This window comes from Bidens hawaiensis, unplaced genomic scaffold, assembly GCF_021521415.1.
Source record: "Bidens hawaiensis isolate Kalapana, Puna unplaced genomic scaffold, B.hawaiensis_p1.1 tig00013014_1, whole genome shotgun sequence".
Classification (NCBI taxonomy): Eukaryota; Viridiplantae; Streptophyta; class Magnoliopsida; order Asterales; family Asteraceae; genus Bidens; species Bidens hawaiensis.
In genome coordinates this window covers 37,780-56,233 of record NW_027504994.1, presented here as the reverse complement: position 1 = coordinate 56,233, position 18,454 = coordinate 37,780, and the positions used below count along the sequence as shown (strand labels likewise).

At 34.4% G+C, this 18,454-nt stretch overlaps 1 protein-coding gene across 2 annotated transcripts; it reads right to left on the bottom strand.

Moving 5' to 3' along the window:
- Positions 1-417: 417 nt before the first annotated feature.
- Positions 418-11,532, bottom strand: LOC143609753 (chaperone protein dnaJ C76, chloroplastic-like). Of its 2 annotated transcripts, XM_077084419.1 has the most exons (10): positions 11,243-11,532; positions 1,923-2,051; positions 1,713-1,842; positions 1,513-1,633; positions 1,353-1,434; positions 1,217-1,267; positions 1,106-1,144; positions 893-986; positions 668-802; positions 418-557 (listed from the first exon to the last, which is right to left on the bottom strand). In XM_077084419.1, exons 1-9 carry the CDS (start codon positions 11,471-11,473, stop codon positions 672-674), a joined length of 1,008 nt encoding a protein of 335 aa, XP_076940534.1. In that variant the 5' UTR covers positions 11,474-11,532; the 3' UTR covers positions 418-557; positions 668-671. The 2 variants fall into 2 exon arrangements, with proteins under 2 accessions (XP_076940534.1, XP_076940533.1); XM_077084418.1 differs by having other exon boundaries at positions 418-802.
- Positions 11,533-18,454: the final 6,922 nt, after the last annotated feature.

Here is an 18,454-nt window from a genome sequence, read left to right as displayed (position 1 = left end):
CATCAATGTCGTGAAGTGCGGGCTCTTCCACTAGGATCAAACTAGACATATAATGGTGGAGCTATTTTAATTTCTTTTTGCTTCAATAATATTATATGAAGGTGGGTCCTTGGATACAAGGATTTAATTGCTATTCATGTGGTCAAAGATTAAGGAAATGTGCATGATTTGCTACATCTTGCAATAAAGCAATTAAAGTTATACGATAAGCTTGACGGATACTATAACACAATAAATTCCTATAACTAACAGTATTATAGTCATATTTCACACCCGTCGCAAATCACGGGCCCTCTGCTACTTTAAATATTAAATCTATCCCACAAGATTTTAGATAACCAATATTAATTCAAATAGGAGTTTGCATGATCGTATCATCAAACATGATCAAAGACCCGATGGTTTGATCTAGTAATAAAAGGTCTGGTCTTAGAACAAAATGAAGAGAAAGAACATATACGCTTAGAATCTATAAATAGCTCACATTTCATAAATCTATACAGCTATATACATCCAGATTATATATATTTAAGGGTGATGTATTGTTGCTCGTTTGTCTGCCACTTTATTACAATCGTTTTGAGTTTAATGAGAAATATAAAATAAAGCAAAAAAAAAAAAAACAATATAACGGTCATAACCATTAGCCATTAGAGTACAAGATGACCTTTTTACTTTTCAGTAGTCCTGAAACTGTCAGGAAGTTTATAGGTGACAGGTTTGTCGACACCTCGTCTTGAGTACTCTCTCCACCTCCGTGCAGCTGCTGCTGCTCTGCTTGCTCTCTCTCTCACTTCCTCCTCTGTGCCATCAAATTTCAACATAACTTTTTTAATTTCCATCAAAATATTAATGAAAAAAACGGGTCGAAAGTGTATGAGAATATTAATACCTGTACTTTGCTGGGTTTTAGCATTGTCCCAAAGGTTGGTCCAGTAAGGTTCAGCTTTGCCATTAGATTTTGTCATTCTTACTCTAGCTTTCTCCTACAAATCAATAAACTTAGTTTTCTCAATACCAACTGTTTCCTAATTACCAACATTTGTGATTAAAGGGGTTACATATAGGTTGGAATGGAATCGAAACATTAATATACATTTCTTACCAAAATCTTATTTTGTCTCTTTTCCCATCTAGTGCTCGCCTGCCAAAACAAAACAAACAGCAGAATCATGAGTTGAACCCACCACCATTCACTGCAACCGAAATTCATTACCATTCTAAAAACATCTGCTGACGAACCCATTCCCGCAAGCATCAAGGCAACCTGATCAAACCCAAACTTCAATTGTTAAATATCATTTTAAATACAATCAAAAGCTAAATGATTTAGAGCAGGTATATAGGCTTACATTCACTCTTTCAACCCTGCGCATTTCATCTTCAAGCAAAGATAGTTGTGCAGCAGAAGTCCAATGAATGCAATCAACAGGGCTAAAAACTCACTATTAATATGTCAGCCAGACATTAAATAATAATATCGTTGCATATATAAATAAAGAAGGCAATCACCAGCTATCAATGGCTTCTTGGACCAAGTCAGGGCTTCCCCCTTGGTTATATGCTCTAGCTCTGCCAAAGTCTTCTTCTATCATAAACACGTTCGAGCATACGTTCGCACAGTTTTTGCACCCTGTCGTACCGTACAACAACATATCACCATTGTTCTTTCAATGTATATTCTTTAATAATCACAATCATTGTAGGTATACCTATGCAACTAAACTCGTCAACAAATACATGGTCTTTGGGATATGTGTCATCAAGAAAAGGATTTATTGCAGTAAGAGCATATCCATGAATTTCATCATAAACCATTCGTTGAGATGGATCGCTGAGAACCTACACTGCAATGTGTTGTTTATAATAATATGTAGCATTTGTATACAGAAGGGAAAAAGAAAAAAGAAAAAAAAACTGACCTCATAAACCTCGTTAATGAACATGCAAAAGTTTGTAGTCTCTGGATCGTTGCCACTCAAGTCAGGGTGACATGATTTCATGCAATTATAATATGCTTTCTTGATTTGCTCTGGAGTTGCATCTGGAAGCTGATTATAAAAAACAAATTATTATAACATTTATTATAGTTTTATTTCTAGGTTATTTTATGTCAGCAGAGAACTGTTCATCATGAATAATATCAACGTCTTCATATGTATTAAAGTGTCTCCTGCTTCAAGGTAAGTGACTAAACCTTACTAATATTAACAATGTATCTTCCACAAGTTAATATAAGTGTTTATCATTGTTTAAAAAGTCATTCAAAAACGCATGCATGTTTATTATTTTCATTTTCTTACTATTAACATGGTCAAAGATTAGTAATTCATACAGCTGGTCTTCTTTTAAGAGAAAAAACTTTCAAAATGTTGTTAAACCATATCCCTCTTAAAATAAGTCAACGTACATTATGTGCACACATCACTGATAACAGTGTAGTTAATTATAATTCTTTTACCAGTTGGATGATAATATTTTATCTAAATATCTTTAAAAACCTTACTGGCCATAGTGCCTTCTATTTATAAGTTGCCAACCCCAACAGTCAGACGTGCATGAGGCACTAGGTAAAAAAGTATACTAGTTTCTTGTTTTCTTTTTAAACATCAGTATCCAAACCATCTAATTTCATGATAGGTTTTTAAAATTTTACAACAAACTAAATCATCTTATTTTCACTGCCACAGTAAACAGCCTAGATTTCAAAATGAGTATTCACAACGTACGTGAAGCGAGAAAGTTGTCAGGGAAGGTTTAAAGTATCAGTTCTACAGATTCATTTCATTAAATTTTTAACCTTTTATTTTTCCTTAGTAAAAGATAACAAATATTCATTAACCATGTTGTTTTTTTACAATAAGTATGATTAATGACTTTATCATATGTTTTTGGGGACAAAAGGATTTACATGAAAAGTTGATGTTTTCCAAAAAATAGTAGCTTATTATACCCTTTCGTTATTGTGTTCTCTAGATTGATCTTTTATATGGGACTTGTATATCTATCTATTGTCAATCCATTAGGTCGGAGATTTGGGGCTATCAAGGGCAAATAATGAAGTGTATGTGTTCTAGAACGACCATGGATCATCAAGATATTTGTTGGACTTTAATAAAGATGTTCACTCATTCTTGCAAACATTTTAATAAGAAAACTTCTAACATTTGAATATAAAATAAGTTTGAGTTTATATAAGGTTGTGTATTGTGGAATAACTAGCAAGAGCTAGTTATCGCACCACGTCACTGCCACGTGTGACCGGGGTAATAACTTGCCACCCCTTAATTTAAGCGTTGTGGGTTAACTTGGTTAACTAATATTTAAAATAAAAGAAAAGGTAATAAAAAGTAAATAAATTTTGAGTGTGTTTTCACATATTGGTGAGTTTGAAGTGAAACCCACTCACCAAGAAAGAATGGCGCAAGAAGGTTAAAAATAGATGGCGCCGACAATAACTAGGTGGTGGTGTGGCTTGGCGCCTTTTCTAGTTGCTTACTTGGCCTACGGCGCTTGATAAAAGGCTACAAAAAAGGCAGCCTAAGGGGCAATTTGGTAGCCTCTTAATGTTTCCGTTAATAGGCTACCTTTGAATAAGTCAGCATTAATTCCATTTGGTTCACAACAATGACATCTTTAAATCGATCAGCAAACCTTTTAACTGCTAAGCTTCAAAATGATGTTGAATAAAAAAGTTCACCCCTTTATCACCATGTGTTCATAACCTTACTTTGCCAGTCACGCACCAAATCCTCGACCCACACCACCTTCTCCACCACCAATCACCACCACAACAGCGCAATCAACACTTATTGGCTTAGATTCTCTTAACCTTCAGACCTCACCTCTTATTGATTCAACAGTTACTAGTAACAACCCCTTACTAATAGCATCAATTTTGTCTTGTATAATTTTTCAAATGCATAGTTATAGTACTCCCATTTACACCCCCTGTCTTATCTATGTTATATATATATATATATATAACATATATATATATATTATATTAAGGAAAGGTGATGGACGTTTATCCACTATAATCCAGTGGATTTTGGAAACGAAGATATTTTTATTTGAAAATGATTTCAATTCAAATAAAAAATGCGTTGCAGAATGATCTATAAAACAATTGATACCATTTCATTCCTCAACTATATTATGAGTGCTTCTAAAGTCCACTTATTCCCCATACTACGAGTGAAAGGGAAAATGTAAAGACTACCATTAAAGCAGCCCAAGCGAGACTTACTATATCCATGTGAATTATGAAAGTATCATTCATGGAAGGATCATTGTCGGGATTCTTACTCTTAGATCCACTATTCAGATAACTAGAATTCCGATAAAAAGAACTTGCTAGTTCACTACAAAAAGAAGGATCATTAATCTCAAAAATTGGATTTTCAATATCAAAATATATAGAATAAATGTCCTCATTATTCTCTTTAACTAAAAAAGTATCATTAGAGATGAAATTCCGAATGCCCTTGACGCCAAAAGAAAGATCAGCATTACTGTAATTGTCATGACCACTCCAACTCTGAATGTTTTTATTCGTATCATTTATATTCGGATCTATATTCGGATCTTGACTTTCGCTAGCATTTTCAATTTCAATAAGACCAAGACTGCCCGTTGATTTACTTAGCCTACATCTGTGTTCGAACTCCTTCTTAAATAAGATCAAATTGAACCAACATCTTTTCATATAGTTTTACTGCTCCATATTTGCATGAAAATACAATAAATGAACTTCGATTTTTGAATTGTCAAAGCAAGAACTTTATGCGAGAGTCAAAGCACCAAAGGGAGAATTGGGAATTTTTCTGATAGGAGATAAGGGTGTTTTTCTTTGGCGTTATAAAATTCGACCGCTAGGGTTTATTAATTTGCAAATTCTTCCTCAGTTAGTTAAAAGAATGAAATTGGCTGATATTATGACGATGCTAGGTAGTATAGATATCATTATGGGAGAAGTTGATCGTTAAAATGATAATTGATACAACATAATTACAAGCTATCAATTCTTTTTCTAGATTGGAATCCTTAAAAGAGATCTATGAGATCATAGCAATGGAGGTAATTTCACAATTTAAAGATAAGGACAAAGAAGACATTTCACAATTGGGCAGAAAAAAGTAATTTGGCAATACCTTAATCCGTTGTTAAAACGTTCGGTGCAAGTTGATTAAGGTTTACCCTTTCTGAAATTACTTTTGAATCATTTGAAGATACAAAAGGTTTATCATCTTTTAGCCAATGATAATTAATATTTAAGTACTACATTAATTACATGTAATAATGCAAAATTAATTAACTACATTATAACATTAAGTTCATATAATAATGCTTTTAATGAGAATAATAATTATTGTTAATTGATATAGATAATAAAAATACTCAAATATCTGTATAATTTATATTATTTATATCTATCTATATCTATACTTATATATATGTATAGAGCAAGGCTAAAATAAGAAGTAAAACTATCCTAAGAAGTGTAATACATATATATATATATATACTATATTATAAATCATGAGGCACATGTTTTTTAAAATATAAGAGCTACAAATTTTGATTCACACTTTATGATTCACACTTTCCTACACATGATGCATGATAAAATTGGTTTTTAAGGGCATTGTTATCTTTATGTTTTACCCCTTCAAATTGAATGCTAAAGACATGAGATTGAATGCAACATTTAATTCACTCCTTCAATACTCCATAAGGCTATCCGGTGTGGATCTCGGTTTGCTGCTCTACGACTGACGTGGCGAGCGCCGGTGCCGCCCAATGGCGAAGTTATTGGTGAAATTTCATCGCCTATTTCACCGTTGAAAGCTTCAAAGTTTCTTTCTTTCTTTCTTTCTTTCTTTTTTAATAAATCAGAGCACAAAATTGGGGGATTTGGTGAGTGTAAGATCCAAAGAAATGTTGAGAAGAAGAAGATGGAGAAAAGAGACGATGGATAGTTTGAGAAGAAGAAATGGGTTAGGTGATTATTTATATTTATATTTTTTTTTGAACTTTATCTATAGGTATATTAATATAGTTATATTATGTTTTTTTATTTAATATTTAAATGTGTATATTTTGTAATATAATTATTAAATTTGACGTTTTTTTTAATTTAATTTTTAAATGTAATTTAATTTTATCAAAATATTTGTTTTTTTAAAAATATAATTAAATATAATTTTAGTATATTAAACTAGTATTTTATATACATATATATATTATTTTATTTTAAAGGGTATGAAAGTGGTAAATTGGTAACCATTTCCATGATATTATGAAAGAGAGTTGAGTGAAGTGAGGTATTATGTGGCGCGGACGTGTCACTGTTAAGTGATAGGTAAAATGGTATCCATACCATATAGTGTAAGGGAGGGCGGGCTGGTGCGTGGTTAGGGAACCATCACGTGTGATGGCCTCACGCACACCGCCGCCGGTCCCCCATCACGCAAGTGAGGGGGGAGATTTCGAGAAATGTGAACGTTAGGGGGAGGGAGCCGTTAGGAGAAGGGAGCCGGAATTAGATCTGCGATGGACGGCCGGAATTACAAAACCCTAGAAATCGAATCGAATCGAAATGAATGATAAAAAAGAGGCGAAACGAGAAATTGAACCTGTATAGGTCGATTGCTTCGTTATGTGAGTGATGTTATGGCTCGCCGAAAGCTCGCCGGCGGTGAAACCAATGGCGGCAGAACACGGTGGTTGGTTCTAGAGATTTGATTTTTTGGGTATTGGAATTGGTATTTGGATTCCTCGTTGTGTGATGGGAATTAAGATACGTCTGGAATTTAAAACTGTATCGGTTCGTTTCGTTTCGGTTTAGAGGTGCATAAATTGGTGGTGGACGGCCGGAATTATACGACGGCAAAGTGGGTTTGGGTGGGTGTGGGTTTGCAAGTGATACAATCACACCACCACCCCTACTAAAAATCCATCACATGTGATGGATTTGGGGTTGGTGATGTGGCACTCCACCATTGGATGTGGTGTGTGAGGAGATTTGCACCACCCCCTCCCCCCTAACTATCAGTTACATCCAACTCCCATTCAAAACAGGCGACTTTCCATCTAACACCTTACGACCTTACGACTGAAGCATATTTAAAGCCCTCCTAATCTGCTCAAAACCCTATCATCCATTGTCGGTGTAAAATATGTCAGGGTTCGATTTCGGAACCCTAGGTGCGGTGGTGGCAGCAGTTTGGTGGGGTTTCTAGCGATGTCTTTTTAGATTATTTTTCAGCAACTTCGACGCATCTTTTTGTACTATCGCATCATAATAGCTAATATGAGTGTTTCACTTTCTTTCAAATATAATGTTTATAATGTTCTTAAATGATTAAGAACTGCAAGTTCATTTGATGCATTTGATACTCTTTTTAGCGTAGATTTTCATGTGGGTATTACTTATTTGTAGTTTACTCTCAATTTTTGGTTTTGGGTCTTGATGTTTTTTAGGGTTTTTGGCTAATTTTTGGGGATTTCATTTGGTTATCAGCGGTAAAGATTGAAGATTTGGTGTTTAATCAATGATGAGTAATTTACAGTGAGGATATAAAAAGAGATTGAGATGTGGAGAAGTGAAAGAATCAGATGGAAACCGGTATTATTATGCAGCAAAGGATTACATCTTAACGTGTTGGTCGAGGGGTTGTAAAAGAAAAAGATCATCATCCCTTTTCATTTCTTCAAAGCCTCGTAAAGTAAAATTTAAATTTTATCATTATTATACTCTTAAATCTATTGACAACACAATATAAGTTGTTAATCTTGTATTTTCTTGATGGTAAATCTAGATCTATAGCCTGTTTGCCTCTTTTTATATTGAAGATTCTGCAGAGATGTATTAACATTTGTTTCACTTTTTTTTTCGGTAATTGAAATTATTAGAAGGCAAAAAATATTTCGAGTTTAATGAAAGAACAATTATGTTTATGCATGTTCAATCAAGAATTGATGGCTTTTATGTTTTGGGTAAATTTTGAAAATGTTGTTGGGATGTATTATATAATTATACTTCTTTTTAGTTATTCTAATGATTAAAAAAAAGAAAATAACATGTACATGTTTTTCTAAAGAAATCAATCTTTGTATACAAATTTGATCCACAATTTCTGGCTTTCATGTTTTTGAATAAATCTTTGTCAAATTTCATAAAAAGTTAAAATCCATTGGTTTTTTGGTTTTTGTTCTTGTGATTGGTTTTAGGGATAGACAATATTAGCATTTTATTCACCTGAGAGGAAGGTTGATGGTATACGACACGCGGGTGAACTAGTGTGGGGTGTGACGAGAGTAGCAGCGGCAAGAAAGTAAAAAGACTTTGACCCAAACTATTTGTAACATTATCAAGCAAAGAGAAAGAAGCAGACTCTGACCATGAAAGAGTGTAACCTGCCTCAAAGGCAATAAAAGATACAAGATGATTCGCTTGTAAAATCACTATACCACGCATTACATTTTTGTTGATATTCTTCAAATTTATGATCCATTAATTAATAATTTGATGTTTTTTAATATAGTTGGTAAGTCCAGCTTCATGGTTACCTCAACTATGCTAAGAAAGATATGAAGGTGATTAGGGGTGAGCAGAAAACCGAAAATACCGAACCGAAACCGAATTAACCGAAAAAACCGAACCGAAGCATTAACCGACGGGTTTTTTTTGGTTTTTCTGAAAACCCGAAATTTCGGTTTCTGTTCGGTTACCCATTTCAAAAATACCGAAAAAAACCGAACCGAACCGATTAACTTTAAATATTAAAATAAATAATTTAAATGATTGTTAATATATTTATACTAAGCCATATGCGACAACAACCGAAACAAATTAGGAGTTTGTTGGTTCAATAGATTTGTAAGAGAAATTAGAGTTTGTGAAAGGAATAGTAAATGTTAATATGTATTTTTGTACGTAGGAACTAGTCGCATAAAACAATTAATAGAACAAAAAAAACAAAACAAAAAAAAATAAAAAAAACCGAATATAACCGAACCGAAACCGAAAAACCGAAACCGAACGGTTTGTATATATGAAAAAACCGAATTTTCGGTTTCGGTTTCACCCAAAAACCGAACTGAACCGAACCGTGCTCAGCCGTAAAGGTGATTATAAGACCTCTAGGAAGGTTGGTCAAGCTTTTAAATACAACGGTGCTTTATTACTTTTTCCGATATATTAAAAGTTGCATTGTTTTCTTTTTCAGAGATCAAGAATATTAAGACAATGGGAATATTAAGACAATGGGAAACATTAAGAGTGACTTAGAATGAGATTTGGGGGTAAAGATATTAAATAGGTAGTTTTTTGGTTTAGAGTTGGTAGAAGTCGTAAAGAGAATGAGATTTGGGGGTAAAGATTTTCGTTGAATTTCGGATAAATTTGTGTATGCTATTTTTGTTCTTAATCGTAATATAAAATTATTTATTTTGTTCTTAAACGTCTTATAAAATTAGATTTAGTCACGCAGCAAAACAAACTATGTAAACGATTTTATTATGTCTATTTTATCCGAGAATTTGACGATTATGCAAATTAAATGGTTGGATATACCATAGTTGTTAAAAGCGACCACTTTTGGCGCTTAAGTGCATATATTATAAGTTTTTTGGTTTAGGGTTCGAGTCCTGATCACACCCGGTTTTACCGGCTCCTCGCTGTCGTGCCATTAGACGGGTGTGGGGGTCGGGTTTTATCCAGTGAATCCCTCAATAGGGTGGATCGCTAGGGGCTTCGTCCGTCCGGAATAGTGGCCGGCTCGGGCTACCTTTGGCTAATGGGGGCCGCGTACGAAGTACCCGGCGTTACTTAGTTGGTCGTTCAAAAAAAAAGCGACCACTTTTGGCGCTTAAGTGCATTCAATGGGCGTAGAGAATTAATTGCAATTTTAATGCATCGATGTTAAAAGCGCCGACATGTTCCTGTTCTCACATGGCATTGGTATTATTTATTAAATGGCATTTAACTCACCTCTTTACATTCTCAAGTAAAAACTAAAACTCCCACGATTTAAGGTCTCAACCTCTTCCTATTCTCAAGTAAAAACCAAAACTCCGCTATTTAAGGGCTTAACTAGTTTATTATATATTATTTAATATAAAATTTTCTATACGTTTAATTCTTTTTTCCTATATTTATTATTTAATTATTTTTCTGTAAATAACACAATATATGTTGTTTAGTATTTAGTCATGTTTATCATAATTTATTTTATATATCAAATTATGATAAACATGACTAAATACTATGAATTGTTTCAAGAATGAATATTTGTTTTCTTATTAAGATGTACTTTAGTTAAAATTTTGTTTTTTTAATGTGTGTTTTTTTTTTAAATTGGGAGCTTTTATTCTGGGCCATAGTTGTCAATAGCGACAATAGCGCTCGCTATAGAGCGCTTCATAGCGTATCGGCCATATGCCGCTACATGTTACTTGGCGGCCAAATAGCGACAATATAGCGACTTCCGGCGGCGGATTCCGGTGCCAGAGCTGCAGTTTTGGCCGGAAACAAGGAAGAAGAAGAAGAATACCTGCTGAGTAGCGGCAGTATCTTTGTTTTAGGTTTTTTAGGTTTAAATAACTTTACATATACTAACATTTACCCCCTTTTATCTTTCAATTGTTTGTATTTCGTCCCTAAAACTTATCAATTTTTACATAAAAGTTTGAAATTAGTTTGTGTATTTCAATATTTAGCCCTTCTATTATTACTACTTTATATTTAGTCCTTAAACTGATAAATCTATACACAAATAAGTTTAAAATTGACATTATATATATATAAAGATTATAAATTGCTATTTTTTTATATTTATAAAAAATTTTACTACTTTACCGCTAAACACGAAATAGATGTTGCTATTACCGCTATTCGCCATGTAGCATATAGGTAGTGTGTCGCTATTTAACGCTATTCGCTATTGACAACTATGTTCTGGGCGCTAGGCGAAGCCTCAACGCTTTCAAGCGCTTACCGCATTTGATAACTATGGGATATACCACGAAGCGCAGGCTCCTATGCTAGTATCTTATAAAGATGACAGGTGAGCCCATTTTAGGGTAGTTTCAAAGCATTCGTTACAATAAAAATAATTTTAAAGTATTAATTCTTAGGTTGAATTTAATTTCCGTTAATACACATAAAACTATCCAATTTCAAGGCCTAAATGCAACATGACTTTCAATTTTGACCAAAAAAGTCAAAGAGACATACCAGTCCCAAGACAGCATAATAATCATCAGCAACAGCATCCGAGGAAAACGGCGTGGGATCAGTAGCAACTTGAACCCTTGTAGATCCTCTTCTTCGAGTTCGACCATTCCACCTTAGACTGTTGTTGTTGGTTGACAACATCCGACAGCGTCTATTTCTGTTGTTTCTTGAACTTAATCCCTTTTGAAACTTAATCGCGTCTGTGCAAACCGGAGATAACAACTGAGCCATTATTGATCACTCAACTTAACTTAACTGCCCAACAAGGCGATGAATCCAGCTATCCAAAATTATTTGGGAAATATAATAATAATAATAATAATAATAATAATAATAATAATAGGAAGTGGCTGGCTTCTAAAATTATAACGAAACTAATTTTGAGCTGGAAAACTAAGAGCCACCAGTTTAGTAGATTCGTACAAGGAAGATTTTTGCCTCTTCATACACGTGTCGACACGTGAGAACATAAATCTTGCATGCTACACACCACCCATGTGTATTGAGGCTATAAGTGTAAACTATATTACAAAAGCGGCGATATCATCATCATCGTACTCAGTATATCTCACCAATAGCAATGCTATGGTAGGGTCTGAGGAGGATAAGATGTAGACAGTCTTACCTCTATCCCTATGCTTCCGGTGAGACCCCCGGCTCGATAGTAGTTTTGCATCAAGCCTTGGACATAAGGCACATAGCACTCAATCATCGGGACACCGGCTGATCGGTGCATGTGCCCTTGTCTTTCGGCTATCAACGCCACCGCATGATGCCTGATTAACCTTCCGCCACTTTTAACGTTATTTTCACGAGATTAGTAAAATAACGTCAAAATTAGTGCAATTTTACTTTTGCCCACCCGAGGGTTCACTCATATATACATTATATGCGCGCACCGCAAGCAGGGCGTTCCCTTCATTCCCTTCACTCCGCATAGCCTTAGGAGTATTTACGGTCTGGTTTTTAAGTCAAACATCATTAGTAATGGTTTTTTATCATCAAAAACCACAACCAAACCGTTGAAAATTAAAATCGAGCCAAACCAAACCGTTAGTAACGATCTGATACCCGTTTGGTTTCACGATTTAAGCTTATTAGTATTCATTATATGAAAATCACTTGTCAACCAACTCCCATAACATTACATTTATCTTTTTATTTGAATCAAACAACTAAGAAAACAATAATAGTGTAATGCTTGTTATAAATCTTGAAGTAATTGTAATATATAAGAAATAAAAACTCAGTTAAGGATTACATCTATGCAATATATAATACACATGAAAATCTTAAATAGATATTGTCAAATTTTATTTCCAAATAAACTACTAGACTAAGATTTTTTTTAGTTAAACCTGTTATAAAAAAACAAGCAACTGAATATAAAACATATATAAAAAACTAAAATATATATTGTCAAATCTAACGGTCCGCTCCGGTTTATATAGCCGGTTTTCGGTATAAACCGTAAAGCAAACCGTTTGTTACGATTTCCGGTATATCTCCAAGGTGAGTAAGCACATCCCCTTTTTTCCCTATTTTAGTTTTTGGGGGCATTATGCGTATTAGAAATTATTATTACAATAATATTATGCTCAAACCAATTCTATTATTTGCGTGGTTGTGATATTGCTCGATTAATTGCTTGATTGTTATATGAATTATGTGTTTACTGCTTTTATGGTTGGTTGGTATATCATCCTCATTCTCATCCTCAAAGCATGATCATACGCCGTCCGAGTAAACGTGTCCGAATCTAGTGGCATGTTCGAAAAGACACATTTGTTTACTTTTACTTTATGTTGCTTATTGGTTGCGAATTCGTCAGAGTAGACATGTCCGTAATCTAGTGGCATGATCGAAAAGAAACTTATACTTGTTTATATTAACTGATGTTATTCACATACGCAAGGAATTGTTTATCACAATATTATTATATTTACACCAAAATGTGAATTACTCGTTCAAAATGTGTTGTTGACAAATTATTTTTACGCATATTGCAGGTTGTTATTTAAGAAGATTTGAAGTGGAGAACTTAGACTATACCTTAGCTAAAAATTATCAAAGTTTAAATGTTGTTGTAATTTCTTTTGTTTTAAATACTTTGTGTAGTTTGATATGAATGAAATAAATTAGATACTAACACTTAATATTATTTTAGTGTCTTTGAGCTATGAAACAAATATTGTCACGCCCCGACATGTTCCGTCGTTAGGTCGTGGTGTGACAGATTGGTATCAGAGCCAAATACTATAAGATAAATGATTAGACGTAATGACCTAGTAGCATGCTTAGGGTCTTATACGTGTACCCTATTTGTTTAAATTATTTGCTCATAGCTTAGTTATATTTAAATGTTATTATTCATATGATTGTACACAAAAGCACATACTTATTCTGAGGCTATGTCTCACTCTCAAAATCAACGGCGAGACCAAGTTGCTTTCCTGGATGGGTTGGCCCGTGAACCTTATTAAGCCAAATCATATCAAACCGAACGTCCACGAATCTATTATCCTCATTGTGACATTCGTCATTTTCGGTTTGATTCATATTTGTATTTGTACGGTAAACCCGACCTTTTTTGTTTTTCGGATCCTTTGATATTAGTAAAACAATGTATTTTAAGTTATAATCATGTTTCATACTTTTCCTTTCTTTTAAGACCCTTAACGGTTCAAAACGACCTAAAACGAACTACAAGGACAAAAGTTGCCAAAATCCAACCAAGATAAATCACATAAATATTTTGCCAAACTATAAAATATACATTTTGTCCAGATTTCTTTTAATTATTATAATTATTTTAATTAATTTATTTAAATTAAAAGTTTTACTTTAATTCAAAAGCCAACCAACCAACTTTAATGCGTGTAATTCTATTGGTGGAGATTAGTGACAACACCCTAACCATTTCTCTATAAATACTAACACATTCACACCCATTTTCAGTTGCTCATTTCTTCTTTTCTCTCTAATTTTAGGATTTGTGGAAGAAATTATAGTGTTCTTTCCTAAGTTGACTTTAAAAGTCGAACAAAATAATGGCTTGCTTTTCATCCGATTTGAGTAATATTTTGGGATGTTTTTAGTTTGTGTCTTATATATGTCTTTCATTGTTTCTCTTCTTAAACCTTGGTTAATTAAGGTGTTTATACCATTCTAAGGCACATCTTTGCTTATTAAAGGCTAGTTTGACCCGATTTGGGATTTTTACTCGTTTAAAGTTTCTGATATTTATTTGAATTTGTTTGTTGGTTATTTGACCATGAGGATTTGTGTAATTAGATGGTAAATATGTATTAACATCACACAATGAGTGGCATAATTGTTTTCATCACAAACCATTTCAAAACATCAAGAACATATGTTCTAATGGTGTTTCAATTCTGGACAAAATTTGGTCATCAAAGATTGGACGATAACTTAGTCATAAAGAATTGGAATGGTGCAAGACCAAAGCCTATAATGAACTTCATTGAGTTTTGGTGTCAATGGTTATTTAATTTCGTTTAATTCATTTGTATGGCTTCACAATTACTATTTTAGTTTTAGTACGCAGATCTGTACCAATTGAGAAGACCAGTTGTTTCAGCCTATCTCGAATCATAATTTGGGGAAAGTTTCTAAATGAAAGATGTTCATAACACCCTAATTAAGTAGAGTGGAGATTTTTATAGTTTTTAGAAATTTATTTATATTTTTAAGTATTATTCAAATCAATGACAGATTCTGTCCAAAACAAATCAAAATCCTTTTGGTTGTTTTCACACATTAGATGTGATATATTTTTTGCTTGATCATTCTTGGCTAATTTTTGTGTAGTTATTTTTCATGTTAAAGGGAGATTGGTACTGTACTTAGTCTCAAACCAAGCCTTAGATTAAATAAACCAAGCAACCCGCCTTAAACCGAATCACTCGCTTAAAAACACAAGTTGTGTTTCAAGCAACCGATTCTTGTATTTTCTTTCAATTTTCTGTTTTATTTAGTTTGTTGTTAGTTCTTATGTTTTGGATATGTGGCAACCAACCTCGGTCTCATACCGAGCCATGGACCGAACCAAAACCAAACTTTCGTTTAAACTCAAGATTTTACAAATAAAACCCCAATTTGAATTCAGGTTTAGTTTATTTTACTTTTATTTAATATTTACTTCTTGACACATCCCCAATCCTAAACTCACTTATTTCTTTGACTCACTTGTTAAAAGCCGAACCTTCCGGTTCACCCGCTTAAGGATCTTTTTAACCTAGGACTCTCTTGTTAACTCGTTGAACTCGTTTTCCCGAAGCTTTCTCTTGAACAAAATCTTCGCCGAAGTCACTTATTCCAAGTATCACACTCCCCCTTTTTACGCTTTTATAATTTGGGGGTGACATGCGTACCATATTCAAACTTACATGTTTTTAAGACCCCAATACTAAATCCGCAATTTGACATTATGTGTTTGTATGAATATTTTCTCGATCACTTGTTTATGCCTCAAATTGATTATGTGCACGAGTGTTTATTTTGATGTTGTTTTTGAGCCTCATTAAGTATGATCATACGCTCCCCTAACTATTTTAGCTTTGTGCTAATAGAATAGGGCCTCATTATTTCTCTGAGTATTTTGGTTGTTACCAAATAGAAAGGAGCCACGGTTATTTACTTTACATTTACAATGGTTGTTGCGATGTTCTATTTACACATATGAATCGTGATTTTTCCTCATACATACATATATATAGACACACACACACACACACACACACTAAAACTAGTGTATGCTCACCAACATTCGTGTTGATCGAATTATGCATGCTATAGGTTTACTTTTAGGTTGCTTATGAAGATTGAAGACTCATCACTTAGAATATACCTTTAGGATATTTTAATGAATTATGTATTGTTGTAATTGTTTGTATTTAATATTTGAACAAGTTGTATTTGAGTTATTGGATGAAATAAATGAGTTGAGTAAATATTGTCATTTTCATAGTGTCATTGTGTTCTTGAGCAATCCGTCGTGCCTGGACATGTTCCGCCACCTTTGGTCGGGGTGTGACACTCATTGTATCAAACGTGGTCATGTAACGACCACATTCCTCAATTTTAACCGAATTCATGGTGATACGTTGCTAAAATCGGTTCTTCCCTATGTTTTTTAGTTGAATGAACGGGTGGGAAAATCCATGGTGCTTCATGGATACCCGACTGTTCGCATCAACGCCCCATATCTTGTTTTTGATCAATTTTCAATCATTTAGTTGAATAAAGCAATTGTGATACATGGATAATTTAACAACTATGTTTTTATTATTGATTTTATTTATAAATATTGTTTCCTCATTTTTTTGTTAAACGCAACCATGGTGATTTCGTGAACTCCTAATCACTAAATGAATTGTATTGATTAATTTCATACAACAAAATTTTTGAATGTTTCATATTTGTAAATCTTTTTCATAAATGATAAAATTTTCAAACTAAACATCGAATTATTTAAGGATTTCTCACATTTTACGCATGTTTCCATTTACATTACGCGACCTCATATAATTACAATTACTTACACGGATCTTATGAAATTTTATAATCAAAACCCATACACCCAAAACCTTACAAAATTTTACACATTTTCCCCTGCTGCTGTGTTCTCGCCTTATCAATCATCGTCTTCACACCAGCAACTATGGCCGTAGCATGTCATCCCGCATTGCGAAGCAATTGTGGAAGCTCTTCCGACACTCATTTTTCAGCTGTAAACCGTGAATGCTACTGCCACACCCGTGAATCCAAACCCAAATGCTTGCTCATTCAAGCATTTCACGAGTTCTAACCCAACCGATTACGTTGGAGCCGAGGGTGCTACCCCCTCCTCCAGTGGTTCGAACATATGGAAAGTTTGTTTCTCCATTGTGCGTGTCCGGAAGACAAAAAGACCACATACGCCTCAAGCGTCTTCAAATCGAGTGCCCTCACTTGGTGGAATGGTATAAAGTACACTCTTAGGGTTGATATTGCCATGGCTTTTCCGTTGGACGACCTCAAGAAACTAATGCTCGAAAGGTTCTGCCCAAAATACGAACTCCCGAAATTCGGAAGAGGAGCTTTGGAACTTGAAGCAAGAAGGTGGTGATAATACCGCTTAAAATAATCGATTCCACGAATTGAGCCTCATCGTCCCGCATATTGTTACTCCTTTGGAGCGGGCCATCGATAAGTATATCTCGGGTTTGCCTATGCAAATCCAAGATTCCGTTCTGAGCCATGACCTGAAAGTTCTTCACGATGCTATCACTCTGGCCGGTACCCTCACCTAAAATCACGCTAAGGCTGGGACTTTAACCCGTAAAAGTACCAAAAATCCTACCAAAAAAGCCACGACCCAACCTTCCAACGAGGTCAAGGTCGAAACTCCATCAAAACCCATCGTGACCAACACCAACAACAACAAACACAAACACCGAAACTACGCTTTAACCAACCCAAACCACTCACTAACCCAAGGTATCCAAGGCCAACCCAACACAAAGCCCTACACGTGATCATATCTTTTGAGTAACACGTGCAAGTTTCACCACCCTCCTACAACACAATGTCGACAATGCTTCAACTATGGCTGCTTCGGCCACTTCATCAACTCTTGTCGAGAACACATGCAAACAACACAACTTACCCATCCCACAACCAGTTATTCAACCATATCACCAACCATATGCCCGACCTTATGCACCAACACTCCTAATTATGCGAGCCTGCTATCTTTGTGGTAGCCCAAGTCATCTCCGCAACACGTGTCCAAAACTCATTTATCAAATCCAAACCTACCCAAACCAAACCAACCAACTCCAAATATATCAAGCTCAAACCTTCCAACCATAAACCCAAGATGATCAATCCCAACCCATCCAAACAATTTAACCCCAACCAAACCAAGCCAATCAAAATCAAGTAAATCAAGCCAACTAGGGTATGTAAGGATGCGTGTACATCAACACCATTGAATTTCAGCTTAGAATTCATGGCACCACTTCACACTAGTCCTTATGCCCAAGACCCATCTACCCTTAAAAAGACAAGCGATGCAGGCAAATTTTTTTTCCTTTTCACATTTAATATTTTTTGTCTTTGATCTTTCCGTTTAAATAATGTCTCAATGTACAGTTAAATTTTTAATATTATTAATGAAGTCATGTTTGCGTTTGATGTATCTATCTT